We start from the raw sequence: 20606 nt of genomic DNA on the forward strand, positions 1-20606 counted from the left end.
GACAGAAGTCCCAGTAACCACTGAAGGGCTGTTCCCATTGACCTAACTTCTTCCAATTAGACCCTCCTTAAAATTTCTTCTACCTCAACAGTGTCTCAGGATGGGGGTCGAGGCTTTTTACATGGGTCTTTGAAGGTCCAGAGTCAAGCCACTTGTTTATGGAAAAGCCCATCAAATAAGCACAATGACAACAGTAAATACACCTTGGGCATTCAGTTGCACCATGCTGTCCTCTTCATGTTACTCATTTGTGGAGACTAAACCATGAACTACAGCCCCATCTTCACATCCACTGTCCAGAGGCACAGACAGCATGGGGATGGCAGCACCAGGAAGTAGCTTGTGTCTAGTGAACTAGAACTGTCTAAACATCTTAGCAGTTCTACTCTCCGCCCTTCGAAACTCTTACCTTTCTCCTCCCTCCCTCCCTCCTTCTCTCTCTCTCTCTCTCTCTCTCTCTCTCTCTCTCTCTCTCTCTCTCTCTCTCTCTCTCTCTCTCTCTCCTTTCTTCTCAAAGACAAGACAACCGAGCAGTTAAACAGCAGAAAGGAACAGAATGTGTACAGAAAAGCTGGGCGTGCATAAAGCTTAACAGCCTGGCCATGACTTGGTAAGTTCTTCCTGCAGAAGCACAAGGACCTGTATTTAGACCACAGCATACATGTAAAGTGTGTACAGCTGTAATTTCAATTTCAGCCTGGGGTGGATGGAGGGTGTGGGAGAAGGGGGAGACAGGAGGATCTGTCCAGCTTGCCTAGCCTAAAAACAGTGAGCTCGAGGTTCAGTGTGTTACACTATCCCAAAAAATAAAATAAAGGTTGCATCTATCTATCTATCTATCTATCTATCTATCTATCTATCTATCTATCTATCTATCTGTCTGTCTGTCTGTCTGTCTGTCTGTCTGTCTGTCTGTCTGTCTCTCTCTCTCTCTCTCTCTCTATCTATCTATCTATCTCTCTATCTATCTATACATACATATATACACACACACACATAAACAAAGAAAAACAAGCCACGACTTTGAGAGAGCATGGGGATTGGTACAAGGGAAGGATTAGGAGGAGGAAAGGGAAAAGAGACATGATATCATTTTAATTTCAAAATATAAAAATAAAAATAAGATGGAGAACCAGAGAGGTAGACAATCAAAGTCCTAGTCAGTGCAAGACATACTCACCCCACATACCTGTTCACATCACATGCGCGCGTGCGCGCACACACACACACACACATGGGCTATAAGACTCCTAAGAGTCTGGCTTGACCATAGTTAGAAAAGATTTTATTTGTTAGACTTAATCCTGGAGAACTGTTTCTTGTTCCCAGCATAGAAAAATAAAAAGGCAGAGAAGCACAGAAGAATCTGCGAGGAAGCCCTCCATGGTGAGGAGATGGAGGCCATGGATCCCTGGAGAACATGGACAGAGTGCAAAACCTAGAAGCACTGCACATGCCTTCTGATGACAGCCAGAATTCACACAGTGACGCCAGCTTTCTAGGACTGAGCAGGAAGTCTGACACTTGCCAATTTGTTTGAGATGCAGGCTGCGGATCACCCTTGCCACAGGAAAATTATTTTTATTGTTAGGGTTTCAAGGTTTTCCTGTGATCTTTTCTCACCATAAGTCAATAGCCGTTTTTTTTTCTTTGTTTGTTTTTGTTTTTTTCCCACTCCAGCATAAAGTTGTGGCTGGGTACATCCTGAAGAGATCCAAAGCAAAGCTGCTCTATCAGAGTCTAGCATTGGATGGCTTCCTGTTATCTTAAAATGTGGCCATTTGCTCTCTGATATCACAATCCTATTTTACAAGTCTCCTCCCTATCTCAGGGAAGACACAGGACATGCTGCTGCCATTGATTCTTATGCACATTCAGTTAATCAATTAATTGATCAATCAATCTATCTATCTATCAATTAATTCATAATAAAAACAACCCAGCCACAATTGGCTCCAGTTGGTGTGAATAAGGAAATGTGGTTGTCAGATTCCTGGACAACTGACAGCAACATCATTATGGGCCTGACCCCAGACTCCCTTATAAAGACAACAATGAATACTAACCAGTCTAAATGAGGTCAATTTTAAGATTTCAGATTGGGAACTTGGATATGGAACCAAACAGTCTATGAATTAGAATCCTTCCTGCAGTAAGTAAGTGCTGTCCATGAGAAAGAAGGCAGAGTGGAACGGAGAGAAATGAGCGTTGGAAATCAAGCTTTGCCCAATTAAGATGCAATCCGTTAGGAGGGCGTCCATGATAGAGGAGTCCTACCTTTGACAAGCTGGCAGTAATCCCTGTGATCTATTTTACTGGGATATAAATTGTCACTGCAAAAATGAAACATTGCTACAAAACTGGAGCGCAGACCCTGCCTGTGATCATTAGGCAGAATGGACCAAGAGCCTCAAGCCTTTGATGCCCTGACATATTATTTTCTGGATGGTGTCCAGCAACCCACTGCAGAATAGTTTTTTCTCTACTGTATCCAGATGGTAAATGGAAGAGATCAAATTCAACAGTTTCAGGGCTGACCTTAATGGATGTGAAAGGCTGGCTCCTCCACTAGCTTTTCAGGGATCGACGATACAAAAAGGCCTTTGAACAAAGAGACAAATAATTGCCTTCCCCCACACCCCTCTTTCTTCAAAACTAAGTCATAGAAGTGGTAATCTGGTTCAAATCCATCTTTTGGTTGAAAAAGACAGCCAAATATCCGATCGATTCTAATCACACATTCCCATGATGCTTTCTGCGAAGCTCTGATGGATGGCACTGCTAATATTCTGAAAAGATTTTCATTCCTGTCAGGAAAATATTTTCACTTCTATTGCCATCAAAACTATAACCAAATGTGTGTGGTATTCGTGTGTGTGTGTGTGTGTATTCATGTGTGTATATTCATGTGTGTGTATGTGTGTGTATTCATGTGTGTGTGTATTCATGTGTGTGTGTGTGTGTGTGTGTGTGTGTGTGTGTGTGTGTGTGCATATGTGCACAGGCTTTAAATGCTCAGGCAGCATCATCTTATGTTACAGGTTCTCTTAGTAAAGGCTGAATTTCAGAATCAGCTAGCAACCTTAGACATCTGTGCTCCCTTGTAAGTAGACTTCACTGAAAGCCATGTATAGAAGGTATAAAGGTCTGGGCTCCTGGGCTGAAGTATTAGAGATACCTCATTGTTCACACACTGCATGTGAAGGCCAGAACAACTCTTGGGACTTGGTTCTCTCCTTCCATCATGTGTGTCCTGTCTCCTCTCTTCTCTCCCCACCCCTTATGCTTCCTGTGATCACATACCCAACCTCATGGAAACTCCACGCATACTCTACTAAGAACTCATAAATGTCTATCTCCACCTATACCTCTCTGCTGAGCTGGTCTGAGGTATCAGACTGCCTGCCTGACAGCTCCATGGAAGTGCACACCAGGCATTTCAAGTCAGCATGAACTCCAGATATTCTCTCCATATCGTGTTCCTATCATATACAGTCGTTACCATCTCAGTGTGAATTCCTTCTGTTCAGTTGGTTGTCCTGGCTACAGTCCCCTGAACTACAGATGACTCTTTCATTCTATTCCCAAATAGCCTGAAAACCTTGCCAATTTCACTTCCATTTAAAATATCCAGAATCCAATTACTCCATCTTTATCAGCCTGCTCAACTCAAGGCACTGTTATTGTGTACTTGAATCTCACAGTTGTCTCATAACTGATCTCCCTGCATGTATTCTTGCTTTTCTGCATTAAACTCTATCAAAGCACCCAGAGTGGAGGTTTTAGTACCTACATCAGACATTACCAGGTTACTCAAGCCTTCTCATGGCTTCCCAACTCCATCTCAGTAAGGGCAAGTCTTTTATTTTAAAGATTCATATTTTTTAATGCGTGTGAGTATGTCTTAGTATGGGTTTTATTGCTATGAACAGATACCATGACCAAGGCAACTCTTATAAGTATAACATTTAATTGGGCCTGGCTTACAGGTTCAGAGGTTCAGTCCATTATCATCAAGGTGGGAACATGGCAGTATCGGGCAGATGCAGGACTGGAGGAGCTGAGAGTTCTAAATCTTCATCCAAAGGCAGACAGGAGACTGGCTTCCATTCAGCTAGGACGAGGGTATTAAGGCCCAAGCCCACAGAGACACACCTACTCCAACAAGACCACACCTACTCTAACAAGGCCACACCTACTAATAGTGACACTCTCTGGACCAAGCATATACAAACCATCACAGAGTGTTCTTCAGGTATGCATATATGTGCACCATGTGCATGCACAGTGCTTGTGGAGCTCAGAAGAGGATACTGGTTCCCCTGGAATTAGTTACAGATGCTTGGGAGCTACCATGTCGGTGCTAAGAACTGAACCTTGATCCTAAGAAGAGCAAGTGCTTAGTCCTCAGCCACAGGCTACTCCTCTCTTAGTCCTCACTTTAAAAAGGCAGCACAACATAAAGCCACGCCAGGCATCATAAAGCATTACAGTTTTCACTTACACAGCCTTTATTGCTATCTTCCACTTCTTGGATATGCTCTTAAATTTACTACAGGTTTGGGAATCCATTTCTCGTCAAACTCTGCTATCCAAGGGAGTTTGAGCACCAGGCATTTGAGTCATCTGGCACACTAGCTTTCAATACATTTGTCTGATTTCAACAAACTGTTTAGTCCATGCTGTACCTGAAATCTTACCATCATTCCACCATTTTAACATAATAAATGTCAATATTCTTCCACTTGGGTGGTCTACCATGAGCAGTCTCAGTTCCCCTTGCTACCATGTCCCAACAGCTAAGCAAGACTCCAATTTGGATTCAGTTCATTAGATAATTAAATGCTAACAATACAAATGTCAAAACTCTGTAGAATCTCCCATTACCAAGGTCTGTCAGATGATCCTGGGCCAGAAGGCTGAAGACTGATGCTCCAATATTTTGGTATATAGGGCCTGCACAGGTGATCAGCGGTCTCTATAAATTGGCTACGTTTTAGAAGCTATATTTTGTGCTTCTCATACTTTCAGATAATACTAGTCATTCTTGGATTTCTGATAGGGTTGAAGACTAATAGTCTTATAGCCAGTCCAAACTGTTTAGGATTTAGAAAGATGATATAGATTTGAGAGGATGGTTTTCAGATGGGTTACAATCTAAAGCCAGGACTTGAGTCAGGTGTAGACTTATAAGTCTTTTAAGTTCCAGATAGATGACAGAGGTACTACTTAATTGATAAAAATTGATTGACTGGGTGTTAAGTCTATCCCGTACGTTCTAATTTACAAAATGGTAATAATTGCGCTCAATTGATGTCTGAGATAAGAGAATCTTCCCTGGGCTTGTATTTTGATGCTAATTCCACTCCTCAGAGGGGCTGCAGATGAGGAGTTGCCTTGTGAACCTTCTTCCCACCTTAACTTTTCAAATAAAGGCTTGAACCAATGATTGGGCAGGAGGAAGGGGGAGGAGCTGAGAGTTTAGGGGAGGAGCTATGGGGGATCAACAGGACAGGGATTGAAGGAGAGTCTGCAGAGAGAAGGTCATGGCCTGGAGAAACCACAAGTAATATGGGATAATACAGATGTTAATAGAGTAGTGCAGTGGGAGGTCTGCCCAATCTAGACTTGTAGCTCATTTTGTTACTGATTGAGTTGAGATTTCTTTTAAGGGGGGGGAATTGGGTTGGAAACAAAGTAGCAACATCATTCCACCATTTTAACATAAAAAATGTCAATATTCTTCCACTTGGGTGGTGCACCCATGAGCAGTCTCAGCTCCCCTTGCTACCATGTCCCAAGAGCCAAGCAAGACTCCAATTTGGATTAAGGCTAATAAGTTCATTAGATACTTAAATGCTAAGTAGTTTTGGCAACAATACGAATGTCAAAACTCAGTAGAGTCTATATATAAAACCAGTTTCTAGTTTTAATTTCAGTGCTTCTCAACACTGCTTATCAAATATTTTTAAAAACTTATGCTATACAACGTACCTGGTGCTATTCTAGATTCTATGAACACTAGCTCAGGAGATCCTCACAGCAACTATCATAGGCAGAAGTAGATATTAGTGTCTTCACCTTACAGATCATAAGAAAAGTAGTGAAGTAAGTGGACTGGGCCCAAGCACTGCAGCCTGGCTGCAGAGTTCTTGTAGTTAACCTTGCTCATCTTACAGAGGAAGACAACAGTGAGCTACAGTCCAGTGCCCGCCCCTGAACCCCAGCTTCCATTATCTAATTATCAAATGGAAGAACTTGGATTAGAGCAGCATGTGACTTCACAACCCAAACTCTCTTGCAAGAGCTAATGCCCAGTAGGCTGTAAGATCCTCAACTGCTCACGGCCTTTCCAAAAAACTCATCTAGACCCACACATCTCCATCCTTCCCCCAGAGATGTGTTCTCTCCTCTCTGGCTCTTCACAGTCACTCTGGATGGTGTTTATCCATTCTTTTTTTTTCTTGGTTTTTTCGAGACAGGGTTTCTCCGTGTAGCTCTGGCTGTCCTGGAACTCACTCTGTAGACCAGGCTGGCCTCGAACTCAGAAATCCGCCTGCCTCTGCCTCCCAAGTACTGGGATTAAAGGCGTGTGCCACCACCGCCCGGCTTGTTTATTCATTCTTTATCTCCAACCTCTCCATCTTCATACTCGCTTTTATAATCATGATCATGTTTCCTTGATCCTAAAGACTAACCCAAAAGTTGGCAGAGGGTAGCAATGTTTATAGCTCCCTTCACCCTCTGAGGCAGTTTGTGCTCAAGCAGGCTGTTTGTCTTAGTCAGGGTTTCTATTCCTGTAAAAAACCATCATGACCAAGAAGCAAGTTGGGGAGGAAAGGGTTTATTGAGCTTACACTTCCACATTGCTGTTCATCACTAAAGGAAGTCAGGCCAGGAACTCAAGCAGGTCAGGAAGCAGGAGCTGATGCAGAGGCCATGGAGGGATGTTTCTTACTGGCTTGCTTCCCCTGCCTTGCTCAGCCTGCTCTCTTATAGAACCCAAGACTACCAGTCCAGGGATGGCACCACCCACAAGGGCCCTCCCCCCTTGATCACTAATTGAGAAAATGCCTTACAGCTGGATCTCATGGAGGCACTTCCCCAACTGAAGCTCCTTTCTTTGTGATAACTCCGGCCTGGGTCAAGTTGACACACAGAACCAGCCAGTCCACTGTTTAAAGGGTAATCCTCACTTTCTCGCTCTTGTCTCACTGAGATGAATTTTCAGCCTGAAAAACCATTCTACAGTTATCAATGCTATCATCCCTGGGTATACATTAATCATAAGTGGCATTTAATAATTTCAGTCTTTATTTTACAGTATCAATACCTCACCCTTAAGTTGATTCTTGAAGTTCTAACCCCTTTGGAGCCCCTAAACTGACCCTTCTTCACCTACCTAGTTTCTTTTTACATTCTTCAACTTTACCTCAAACTCTGAGTCTTAAAAATGTATTTTCATTTCATATGACTATGTTCCCCCACACACACTTTTCCTCTCCCTCTTTTCTTCCCTCCCTCCCTGTTGCAGTAAATATCCAACTCCAATAAGCCCATGCAAACAATGCACAACTCAGTTATAAGATTTACAAGCTGCATGCCTAGATTGGACAGATTTACCACTATACTACTGTATTCCCCAGCTACGAGATCCCTTGTTACTTGTGACTTCTCAGGGCCATATTGTTCTCCATCTTCCTTCCACATCCTTTCCCTCCATCCTCCTCCTCTCTCCCTCTCTTCCCCCAATCTCTAAAACCTCCAGCCCCACCTTTCCCTTCTGCTTCCCAATCACAGGCTCTAGACTTTATTTGACCAGTTAAAATGGGGAAACAGGTTCACATGAAATCACCTGAGTATGTGAGCCACTCCTCATCAGGGTAGCCCCTCTAGAAGAAGCAGAATTAGCATCAGAATACAAATAGCTCCAGGACAACCCACAACACCTTCCTTCCTTCTTTCTTTCCTGTGTGTGATATATGCATGTGTGTGTACAGGTGCATATATGTGAGTGCAGCGAACACCTGAACCTGTCTGTGGGGGTCCGAAGCTAGCATCAGGTATCTTTCTCCATCACTCTGTGCCTTATTGTCTAAGAAAATAAGGGTCTCACTGATTGGCTAGACAAGCTGGTCTGTAAGCCCCTGGGATCCTCCTGTCTGCCTTCTAGTATTGGAATTCAAGATACACAATCACATCTACTTTTGTACATGGGTGCGTGGGATTTGACTTAGTTCCTACTGCATGTACATTTTCTACCAAGTCATTTTTCTATCCCCATATGATGTTCTTAATCATCTTCCTGTAGAAGACCAAACTTTAAGTGCTATTCGAATGACAGTAACTTCACTAGTGATCATAGCCTAGTAGCTTAATTTTTAAAGAACCAGCCACTTTCTGTGTTCCACTTCTATCTAGCATGTGAGCCAATGGAAGCGGCTAATCTTGTATCCTGTGTCCATATGATCTGAAGTGAACATGTAACTTTCAAAATGAAAAATATCGCTGAAACCCGATCTAAAGGCCCACTAGTTAGGAAAAAAAAAAAATCAGAGAACAAGCTGTGTCTCTATTTAAGTCATAAATATGTTAATATATTCCCAATCAAAATTAAGGACACATGGTCAGCTAAAGAATTTCTGCTCCATTTTTGAATGTGAAAAACAGCTGGTAGATGTCATGTCAACACTGAAATATTGGGACATCCAACACATTTCAAAGGTTTGTGAAAACCAGTCTTAGTTTTATAAGATGTTTGGCCACTGAAATCACTTAAAGTAGACAATGCCTGTGAGCCCCAAAACTTTATGTTGAATCTTAGTTCCCTGATGGCAGGGAGGTGACTAGGTCAGGAGAGGGCAGTTCTCACAGATTGCTGTCCTTCTGAGAGATCCCAGGGAGGCCTCATACCTTCCCCCAGTGACATGGCAGCTCCCTATGAACTATAAAGGAGCCCCTCACCAGAAAAAGAATCCACTAGCACCTTGATCTTGAACCTCTCAGCCTCCAAAAGTATGAAAATCATATGGCTGTTGTTTATGCCACCCAATTTATGCTACTACTGAATCAGCCGAAATAGTCTAAGGTACAGGAGATGTTACAACCAACCCTACTCTCCGTAAGAAAAAGGATATTCCATAATTACTCTGTGATTACATGGGTTGATTTAAGGCTTATTAACCACACACATGACAAACTAGCATGAAAGCATAAGAATAAAGCAACTCTGAGCAGATGGCCATGTGCCATGAACCACTCTGAAAGAGCACATACATTATTTGTGGTACTTGACCACAGAAATCTTGTACTATGCTAATCCACTCTTAACATGGTTCAAAGAAGAGCAAGGGCACATTACATTAGAAGCTTTAAGCCTGGCTGTCCCCTGTCTATCATGTACCTGCAGTAAGGGGTAGGATTGCTTTCTGTGCAGAGCACACCAATACCAACAGGGCAAAAAGTGCTAGGTATGGTTCAAAATGCTACCTTAAAGAGACTTCAAATTAGTAACTGAATGAGAAAAAACAACCCAAGATTAATACATGAGTTCTCTTCTCCTTCCTGAAAGGTAAAAAGCAAATTGTTAGTCATAACAACAGAATTATAATAGTAACTACTGTATAGATAACACAGCATATTTACCGAACTAGACAGCTCCTTGAACCAAATCTGTTTTCAAAATAAAAGCTTTTCATCTTAATTGTGAATGTTTATACTTCCCAGTATACAGAAGGAGCAAACTTTAGTATAACAAAACCCCCAGTGTAATTAGCAGTACTATGAACAATAAGACTAGAGCTGGCAGAGTTAACTTCAGCCAGAGTAAGAGGTTAGAAACCTACAATCTACTTAGACAATCACCGAAGCACAATTGCCAGTACATTCCAATAACATAAATGCCTAGATACACAGGGAAATAACAACTCCACTCACTACCTGCTTCAAATGTAATCAATTCAGCACAAAGTACATTAAGAAGTATGGTTCCTATTCAACAACATGCTTGATATCAATACTATGAATTTTTTCATGTGCCATTGCTTTAATTATGTTTTTAACTGACTTCATTCAATAAGTAATCATTGGGGTTTTCTATTGGAAGAATCACAACACCAAGAATTTAAGTAATGACTCATTTATCACACATATACTTATTACAGCTACAACTCAGCAGGGAGGAGGCATCCTCATTTTCCAGGAATATAATGCCCTGGGAGCTCTACTTGTTAAGTGAAGCCTACAGATCACCTGTGAAACAATGTATACCGACTGCTTCCTGCTGTAGTGCCCAAAAATAGTCTACAGAACAAAGGCATGATCTTCCATCTGTCTAAAGCAAATGTTTTTAAACAAAGGCAGACTATAAAGAGACATGTGTTCATTTCTATAGAAAGGGATGAGGGCTCATCCAATTTCAAAATGGAAGATAGAATTTGAAACTGGAAGTGATTACCTCCCGCTTCAGAACAAAACTTTCTAGAATGTTTTAGTACATTTTTTGCTGCTGTTTTGTTTAAGCCACTCTATGACTGAAGTTCAAAAGCTGTACATAGTTTTGGAAAGAGGTGAAACAGCTAAGCACTATGATGCATGCCAATAATTCCAGGGAAACAGAGGCAGGAGGATTGCAAGTTGGAGCCCAGCAAAAGCTATAAAGTAAGACCTGTCATAAATGAAGTAAAATGAGATGAAAAAGAATGGCAGAATACAGACAGATATAGATAGAAGAAAGGACAGTTTTTAAAAAAAGATATGTTAAGTAAAAGGGGTGGCTCTAAGCAAAGGGGAATTTGACACAACTCTGTAGAAGGCTTTAAATGTCTCGAGGAGCGCAGACTTTATGAAGAATGACAGTCTGCTTCTGCTTCTGGGAACCTCAGCTTGGGTGTCAGGGGAAGGAAGGACTACGTGGAGATGGGAATACTGTTAACGTTGATAAAAGCAGAGACAGCCCTCAAGAAAGGAGGAAGATCTGCTGAGTACCAAGCATTAGTCAAGGGGCTTGGTATCAGTGGTAGACTCTCAAATCCACAGAATATTCCTACAACATAAGCATGATTATCATGTTTGCAAATAAGAACACCAAGTGTGATGAGTTTAGGTAAATTTCATGGCATCATACAGACATGACTGTGGGAGCAAAAGGTCACTTGGTTCCATGTTATCACACTTCCTTGTAATGGACAGCCTGGGAGAACACAAGGAAGGATGGATGTGTTCCTTTAACTTTTCAATGTCAAGACTAACATTCATAAGCCTGGCAGTGATGGAGCACACCTTTAATCCCAGCACTTGGGAAGCACAAGCAGGTGGATTTCTAAGTTTGAGGCCAGCCTAGTCTACAGAGTGAGTTTCAAGACAGCCAAGGCTACACAGAGAAACCCTGTCTTGGAAAAGAAGACAAAGACGAAGAAGAAGACAAAGACAGAAGAAGAAGAAGACGAAGATGAAGACGAAGAAGACGAAGACGAAGAAGACGACAACGACGACGAAGAAGAAGAAGAAGACGACGAAGAAGAAGAAGAAGAAGAAGAAACATTCATGTGAATGTTTATCTTTTATAAACATTCTTTACAGAGTTACAGGCCTTGCATGCTCCAGTTGGTGGCATGTGGTGGCTAGAGAGTTGGCAGATATTGGAAGCCGAAGCCAAAGTTATTCTTTTCTTTTTAAACCAAAAGAAAAAAAAACAAACAAAAAACAAACAAACCTTTCTGTAGGAGAGTGCAGTTCCAGGATAGTCTAGTCCCTACTGCTTCCTCCTAGCCCCGCCCCCTTTACTGTACACTTGTCCCTAACCCAAGGAGCATTCTCTATCTTGCAGTATTTTTTTTGGAACTACCTGTTACAATCAAATCAAGGAATTAAGGAAACATCTCCATTTCCCTTCTCCATTGCATCCTTCTGCTTCCCCAAAGGACTCCTGAGTGAGGATGAACCAATTTGAATAAAATGTCTGCAGTCTCTACTCAAGAGAATATAAGGAAGAGTTAACAAAGAGCCCTTCATTTATTGTACACATCCAACTCTAACCAACAGTGCTAATTTTAAAGCCTCATCTTCATCCCAGCGAGTGTGCTGATGGGTAATCACTCAAATCAATACACTATAACTAGTGAATTTGGGACCTCTTTGAGAGCTGTACTTAATCCTCTGCAGAGAGGGCCAACAGCACTACTTTCGCCTGTTGTGCCTTGCCACGACCCACTTCTACTCCTTGAAGAAAGTTTTCCCACCATAAATCACAACTACAAGCCAGACAAAGATTCCCCAGTTGGCCTTAGATTTAGCACTCTCTACCTCTGTTCTGCCTGTGGGGCTCTGTCCAGGCTGACCTTTTGGCTATAGGCAATATATAAATATAACTTCCTACATGCACCTTGGGACTCATGTTTTAAAAGTCTTATTTTATCTAAGATAATCTTAGTGGCAGTGGCCAATGGAGACACTCAGAAAAAATAGACAAGACAACCTTGTTCCATTTCCGTAATTCATGCAGCGAAACAAGACCGAAAGAATGGCAACAGCAAAGGCTGCCTCAGCAAAGGCTGCCTCAGAGTATCTACCTCAGTAGTGACAAGAAAAGTAGCAGCCATGGAATACAAGTTTTCAAAGCAGTTATCAGCAAATTAACATATATGGTTTCTTGTAGATATTTCTGCTGTTTTATAGTTCATTTTGGGGTTTGGAATCAGGATAAGCGGGCTCACATGTTGGCTCTGACACTTTACAATTAATTACATGACCTTGAGTGACTTATTTAATATCCCAGAATTCTTCCTTGTGGACACAGTTGATTTGGGAGGACTGAATGAGCTAATATGTGTCTGGTACCTTTAAAAACTACCCTTGGGAACAAGATAAGCATTCAATGAATGTTTGCTAGCACTACATTCCCCCATTATCATTAGCCTCAGCAATAACTGAAACTACCATCCCAATTAGACTAGGGCCCCAAAATAAATTAAGTATTGAACAGATTTGACAGAAATAGGAAAATGCTCACCAAATTAAAACTTGAATGAATATTGATAATTTACTTAGACTAATCATTATCCCTGAATAATAATAATAATAATTATTATTATTATTTAAAAAGAGGGGTAGAGGGCCAATGGAAGTTTTCCAGTGAGTAAAAATTTGGACAGCCAAATAATAAAATTCTGTATGTTGTATACAAGATTAAATAGAAATCTGTGAAATATTTTCAACAGTACAGGGTGCTGTGTTAGAATAAAATATTATTGAAGAGAATAGATTCTGAAAATGTATCCAAGGTGAGAGTTGTTAAAGATCTACAACTAACATCCCAAGAAGTAAGACATTCAGCAGCCAGCTCACCAATGAGTCCGTGCGAACAGGAGATCAGAAGCAAAGGAATGCACGTCCTGAGTGCTGAGTGTGACCTGGCACAGGGATGGGAGCAGAACCAGTGAGACTCTTCATGGTTAGACATCACCTTGACTTGACTGTACTCTTAGGAGGCAACAGAGTAGACAAAAGGCCAATCAGAAGTCAACTCAACTAGTAATGGAGGGGCAGTTCAAGAGAAAACAAAACAAAACAAAAACAAAGAAAAAGCCAATGGCTGTGTCAAGAGAAAAGAGAGCTATAGACGAATTTCAGTAAATACCTAGAGGCCAGCAGAGCTCCAGGCATGGAGCACTGCAGTGACCTAGATATAGCCTTGCTCTGTTGGCAAACAGGGAACGTAGGGAAACCTGTTACATTTCTAAAGGGCAGTAAAAGACAGGTCTTCCTAAGAAATGAGAGAAAGAAATCTGCAAATGCCCACACCAGTTAAATTAACTCAAGCTGGAGTCAGTGCATCATCTCTGGCTATAAATCACCTCTGCACCTAGTATGTTATACTAGGGCATAGCAGCTTCAATCCCAAATGAGTAAGTAAATCATCCCTGAGAAGCATCTAGGAGGAAGACTTGGGCTTGCACCACAGTGCTTATGAGAGAAGCTCTCAAATGTACACCAACACCAGAGCACAACCAGAAAAAGTGTTCTTTATGAGATGGCTGGAGGTCAGGCTTGGCGGAGACTCAAGGGGAAGCTGTGGCGTTGCCTTTTGCACGGCGACCAGCACACCATGGAGAGTAAACTCTGAGCAAGTAAGGAGAGGGGAAGGAAAGAACAGAGCTGGCAGGGAAGAGCCTGAGAAGGAGAACAGCACTTGATGACTGCCCTCTACCAGGGAGCTAGGTAAACAGAACAAATACTGCATTCTCCTTATAAAGCACTCAAACGACTCCATTTCAGAACCGATTCCTACAACAACAACAACAACAACAACAACAATAATGATAATATGATCCTGATCAACAAACTTCCCCTTTCTATTAAAGGACACTTTAGCAGTTTTCAAACTCTATCTTAAATTCAATATTGTATTTCAGGGGCCTGGGCTGTATGTGTGACTGAGGAGAAAGGGAAGAAGGATCCTGCAAGAGGGGCTACAGATAGTGCCCTACCCCCCAAACTATGTCACTGATAAGAGGTAACTTCTGAGCAAGTGAGAAAAACAGAAGCAGCTCTGGGTTGGCATCCTGGTACTGTTCTCTGCTGGTTCTACAACTTGGGAAACTCAAGTCTTCCTGGATTTAGTGTCTTCTTTCATAAAATGGATAGAATAACAGTTATGAAATATTTGGAACGAGTAAGATAAAGCTTGCCATGCCTGGCTAAATACCATCTCCTCTTTTAAATGATATAAATAAAGACATATATGGCAATATATGAAGGCACATATATGTTAACATAGCTCTATAGACACATATGTACACAATACAAATGTATAGATCTATCAATCTACAATCATACACACACACACCAGCTCCTCCCTGTAGACAGTTCTGCACAAGCACGTAGGAAAATGACAGATGGAGAAGGAATCTAGAGGATGGCAGCTCTTTTATCAGCCCTTTCTGACTGAGGCTGCCCTGAGAATCATCCACAGTTCTTTCTGTTTCCAGCAGAAATCTTCAGTGGTTTTTATTACCTGTTCCAGGGATATTTTTCAAAGACCTGAGATATTTATATTTATACTAACTCAGTCTGCATAAGTGAGTAACCTAAAGGGCGTTTTCAATAAATCTGTTTACTTCTTAAGATGGAAAAAAGCCGTAGGGTGAATCCACAGCGCCCCACCCACTACCCCTCTGCTTAAGGAAGCAGAGCTGAATGAACAGTCTGATGAAACTGCCACAGTTGTCAACTAATAAGACTCTGAGCTGGCTGTGACAGGCCTAAAGCTTTCTAAGTGGATGGAGCAAGTGGACAGACCACACAGAGAACTGGAAAAAGAACTGAGCAAAAAGTCACCAGGAACACTCCAATTTCATGGCATTATAATCACAGAAACCTAGCAATAATGACAAAATGAAGAGTGAAACACCCACAATCACGTTTACCATGCCGATTCCACCACTAACTAACTGGGAAAGTACTTAAACAAATCTTATTTTCTAGTTCTTAAAGGGCTAACACCTGCCTCACTCTTCCGTATATTCTTGCTGACATCCATAACTCTGGTCTCATCCTGAGAAATCCCTACGACAGTTCACCTTGAGCCATCCCAGAAAACATCTGAACATCTGGCCAGTACCCTTAAATGGCAAAGGTAGTGCTTTCAATAGTGAAAACCATTTCGATAGGGTAATCCATGATGGAGAACATACAATGAATCATGGCATCCTGCATTCAACTCAGGATGAAATGCTATGACTGCTGCAAAACTGGCACACTTAGAATTTGGCTTATATCTAAGGCAACAGTTCTGCGCAGATGCTAAGTTTAAGTTGTAATAATTGTGAGCACGTAGGGACAAAGCATAGTGCAGGCTAGACAGGAATTTCTTGAACTAATTCTGCAACTCTTAAGTTATTTTAAAAGTTTTATCATGAAGCCAGAAATTTAAGACAGTGGTTCTTTCTTCCTTTTGAAATACATTTCCTCCCTCTAATGCAGTGGTTTTCAACTTTCCTAATCTTGTGACCCCTTAATACAGTTCCTCATGTTGTGGTGACTCAAGAGCAAAAAATTATTTTCATTGTTACATCATAAGTGTATTTTTTTGCTATTATAAATCATAATGTAAATATCTGATATGCAGATGGTCTTAGGTGACCCCTGTGAGAGGATTGTTTGAGAACCACAGGGGCCATGACCCACAGGTTGAGAACTGCTCATCTAATGGCTGTGTTTTTGCCTGTCAGCAGGAATAAGAACAGGGCAGTGTTGGCCAAATCTAGGTTGCGGTTGCAGAGGACTGAAATGAAATGAGGACTTTCTATGTGTGAGTTGAACGATTATAAATAGTCTTGGAAAACTTCTAACCAAGACTATTTCTTTGTTTTCCAAATAGAGCCAGGAATGAGTGCTTAAAGGGAGGCAGATGCTGTGTTTAGTCAATGGTGACAGGCTTAAATGTACCTAAGACCATCAGTCTTTAAACATTGCGTCAGATTTTCATTTCTCTGACTTTGTGATTGTGCTCCTCTCATCAGACTTCAACAGTCTTCTGTCAAGCAACACCTGACAAAATAAACCATTGCTGCACACATTGTAGACATCCACGATGACCATGGTAGGATGTGCTCTTATTCATAGCTCCTTCTCCCACACTGCTCTTTAACATACTAAAGATGAAACCCAGGACCCCTCCCATAGGAGGCAAGCACTAGCCACACCTCTAGACCTTTTCTTGCTATTTTGAGTTGGAGTTTACATGTAGCCTTGAAGAGAAAATACATCTCACTTCTCACCAATGCCATACTTCTTTAAAAAAAAAAAAACCCAAAGCATTAAAACAACTTAAGGTTCACAATACATTAGTCAGTTTCCAACAAAAACACTCTGCTCATTTACGTCTGCTCCCATCTCAGGGGAACGTGTACAACCTAAACCAACAACCAAGTAACTTAGCCATTCCTTGGTTTCACAAAACCACCTATATGATACATATGCACTTCTTTCTATTATAATATGCTTTTACAAAATAATGTTTTGTTTTCTACAAAGGTTATGAGATGTCATAAAAGTGTCCAGTGCATCTGGTTTGAGAATCCAATTCTTTCTCCACATATTTCTGCATCTGCTCACAAAATCCCTTTGACTTCAAAGGATGCTTTTCAATAGAAAAAGAAGACACACACAGGAAGAGTGGTCATAAATTTTTAGGAGTCCTTTCCCAAGGCCACTTTAATAATGGCCGTAGAGGACAGGTATCTCTTTCAGAAACTTAAAATGCTCGAACAGCATTGGTGACTCTAGGTTTGTAGGAAGATTTATGCTTTCAAATTTTCCTGGTTATAAAAGTGATATATCTGCAATTTAAAACACACAAAACAAAGGCCTAAAGCACACTTAAATTACTTTTAATCCACTATTTAGGATGAATAAAGCCCATCAAAAATGGCTGTTTTCCTTCCAGTCTTTCTTCCTGTGAGTAAACTCTTAGGTACAAACACTACTGCAGTCACATTGTGAATACAGTATCTAATCTTTCCCATTAGTCTTTCAGGAGAACTTCGTTAGTGCTTTAGCACATACATCATCATGTGTACTGAGCAAGCACCCTGCCACTTAGCTATTCTCTTACTTTTTATTTTGTGACAAAGGATTTCACTTAATCACCCAGGCTGGTTTTAAACTTGTGATCCTCTCCCCTCTGCTCCCACCTCCAGATTATAGTCTTGGAAAATCTTCTAACCAAGAGTATTTCATTGTTTTCCAAATAGAGCCAGGAATGAGTGCTTATGTCACAAGTGTGTGCAGCTGGGATTACAGGCCTCTGCCATCGGACGGGGCTTGCCTGTATCTTTCATGCCGTCATTTTTAATTGATATGCATTATGACACTGCAGACACTAACTTTAACATTTAATTCTTTTTATTTAAAGCTAAATCAAGGGTTTAAAAAGCAGTAATCTGTCCTAGATATTCCTGGATATCATGCACATTAATATGCCTATCATATCCCAAAAAATGAAATTCCCAAACCTCAAGGAAAACAACATTCGATGATTAAAGCTGGAATCAATTCTTAACTAACACTGTTTCTTAAAATGTAAAGTAACATTTAAATAGTTGTTTGCTGAGTTTCCAGTATTGTGTCTTTTATTCTTACGGAATCTTGTAAGGTTTACAGAAACTCAGAGAATGAGTAATTTGTGGGATGCTTCAAACTATAATATTACATGTTAGTTTTCATCTACTCTTGCTGGCTATGTTTTATCTACATAGTCATGAACCCATAAGCTTTCCAGGCTCAGAAGTATATTAACATGCCAATCACTCCAATTCTCCCTCTATCCCATCTGCCCAGAGGATTGCAACTGGTTCTATAACACCTAGCAAATGCGAGAAAAAGCCAGGAACTTTTAGGACCAGGCCAGCAAGCTTTCCAGTAATACATCAGTTACAACAGGGCATCCTCATGTCACATCTGTGAATTAATGGCTATGAATATACAATGTGTAAAAATTACCTCATCACAGAAGTTCAAATTTCTTTCCCGCTCTCAGACATTATTTCCATGATCATCTATGTCAAACTGACATATTCCGGGATGTTTTGTGCTTGTCTGAAGGAGTGAAAGCAAATTCCCTGCCACCTTTTGGCTTTGAGGATAAAATGCAAATGTGGCGGGACATAATGTAGCATGCTCATCCGCACAATCATGGTAACCGCAGTGCTGCACTATGAAGCACTATCAAACAACAGTATGAAGCACCTTGGCAGCTTGTTGCTGTTGTTTACAGGGCCTGGTAGGTGCAGGCTCTTAAGGATCGCAGAGCACCGAATCTTGCTCGCGTTCCACAGGCTTGCTTCCACACTAACCTAAACAACCCGATTCTACAAAAACTTTTCTGATTTCTCCGCTGCACCCGAGGTAGTTGTTAAGGGAAGGAGGCTAAAAACCTAACAGAACGATCACAGAGCAATTAAGTTTCTGATAATGTCAAGCTCTTTAAGGGGATGGCTTCCTGCGTTGCCGGGCAACACTGGCCACGTGGCTGGGCGGGGTGTGCTTTCCAGCAGCAGCACCTCCTGCAGTCACGAGTGTGTGCAGCGTCCCGGCGGTCTGAATTGGAGACAGTCTAAGGCTAGTGGACCTCGGTGAGAAAGTGTGGAGGGCTCTTTACAGGAAGCAGGAAGGGAGAAATAAGTGGCGGAAGGAAAGGGGAGCGGGAAGGAGCTCGCAGGATCGGAGGCCTAAAGCAGAAGACCGGCTCGGGTTACCTGGGGAGCCGGAGTTGCTGCGGGTCCTTTGTGAAGTGCCCGGATGAAGCGCCAGCACTCACGCGCTTTCCACACGGAGAACAGCGCCATCTTGAGAAGGGCGGAGCCGCCGACCCGGAAGGACGTCTGCAGGCGAGCCGCAGCTGTGCTTACTGCGCACGCGCTTGTCCTATGTGCTGCCGCTGGCGGAGAAGTAGCTCTTTAGGGCTGTTTCCTAAGTTTTGCTGCACAGGTGCTCCGTGGAATGAGGCGGCCCTGGGCTTTAGTGTTTTCCCTACCACCTTCCCCTTTGTGCCAGCTTCCTTGAGGGAGACTCTGTCCCCTCGGGAATAAGTTGTTGCTCTTTAGACGTGGAAGTAAAGGAAATCACCCACCCTAAACCAAGGCTAGAAACAGACCCAAGGCTCCAGGAATCCTGCCACCCACAGATTACCCTGGAGACCGAAGGTGGAGAAAATGGCTATCTCCCACCCTGCAGTTCTGAAGAAAAGCAGTCAATGACTCTGGTGAAGCCATGCCCCACCACCTACTCTCCACAAGACTACACGGCTTGCACTCCTGTGTTTATTGATATTGAGCCTCACCAAGAGTACCTTTAAGACCAATAAAAAGCTCTCACGGTTTCGAGATTGAACTGGGCTTATTTTTAATTTCCCTCCATTGACTTATTTCTTAGAGGAAAAAGTCATGTATGTTTTTGTTTGTTTGTTTGTTTGTTTTTGGATCAAGCTACCAGCTTTCCATTCGTGTCTCTTAAGAATGAAGCCTGCTTCTCTTAGAGGATAAGTGACCTTTTGAGACCTACATGGTGGTCATCGGGTCTGAAACTTCACTCTAGAGCCCTGAGTGAAACACTGATGGATATATATGCACCTTGCCTTCCGGAAGTGTGGGGTCTAATGGGTACAGATAATGAATTATACATATTAACGAGGTGATAGATATATATTTATATGTGTGTGTGTGTATATATACACACACACACATATATAAAACATGCCCTTAGGTGTCTAGCCTTCAGATAGAAAGCATAGTATTACTATTTTCATAGCTATATAATAATTATTAGATTATAACCCTAGGAATTAACATTAGACTTCTAATATTCTTAGCCATTTTATTTTTGCAGAATAAAAACCCTGGCACCGAGACAATGGCGCCAGTGCATTTTCTGGAGTCTTCTGCCCAGGTGTCTATCTATGACTGGTAACATTTTAATGGGGGAATATCTCCAGGATACATTCCCAGTAAAGACAGTTTATCAATACTCTACTTCAACAGTAATGTTGAATGTTTGAATAAATAATGTTTGAATAATCGTTTGCTGGAGTGACTCATTATTAGGAAAAC

General features: G+C 41.7%; 1 protein-coding gene across 4 annotated transcripts in view; it reads right to left on the minus strand.

Annotated features, from left to right (window-relative positions):
* The window catches only part of Wars2 (tryptophanyl tRNA synthetase 2, mitochondrial), an 83367-nt gene extending 63946 nt beyond the window's left edge, over nucleotides 1–19421 (minus strand). For 2 of the 4 annotated variants that reach the window (XM_052179650.1, XM_052179649.1), the window contains exon 1: nucleotides 19257–19418. In XM_052179650.1, the coding sequence (XP_052035610.1) occupies nucleotides 19257–19346 (90 nt within the window). In that variant the 5' untranslated portion in view covers nucleotides 19347–19418. Of the gene's footprint in view, nucleotides 1–19256 lie in introns of all 4 variants that reach the window. The other 2 variants (XM_052179652.1, XM_052179653.1) reach the window with 2 other exon arrangements.
* Nucleotides 19422–20606: the final 1185 nt, after the last annotated feature.

The sequence above is a fragment of the Apodemus sylvaticus genome, chromosome 4 (genome assembly GCF_947179515.1).
Source record: "Apodemus sylvaticus chromosome 4, mApoSyl1.1, whole genome shotgun sequence".
In the NCBI taxonomy this organism is placed as follows: domain Eukaryota; kingdom Metazoa; phylum Chordata; class Mammalia; order Rodentia; family Muridae; genus Apodemus; species Apodemus sylvaticus.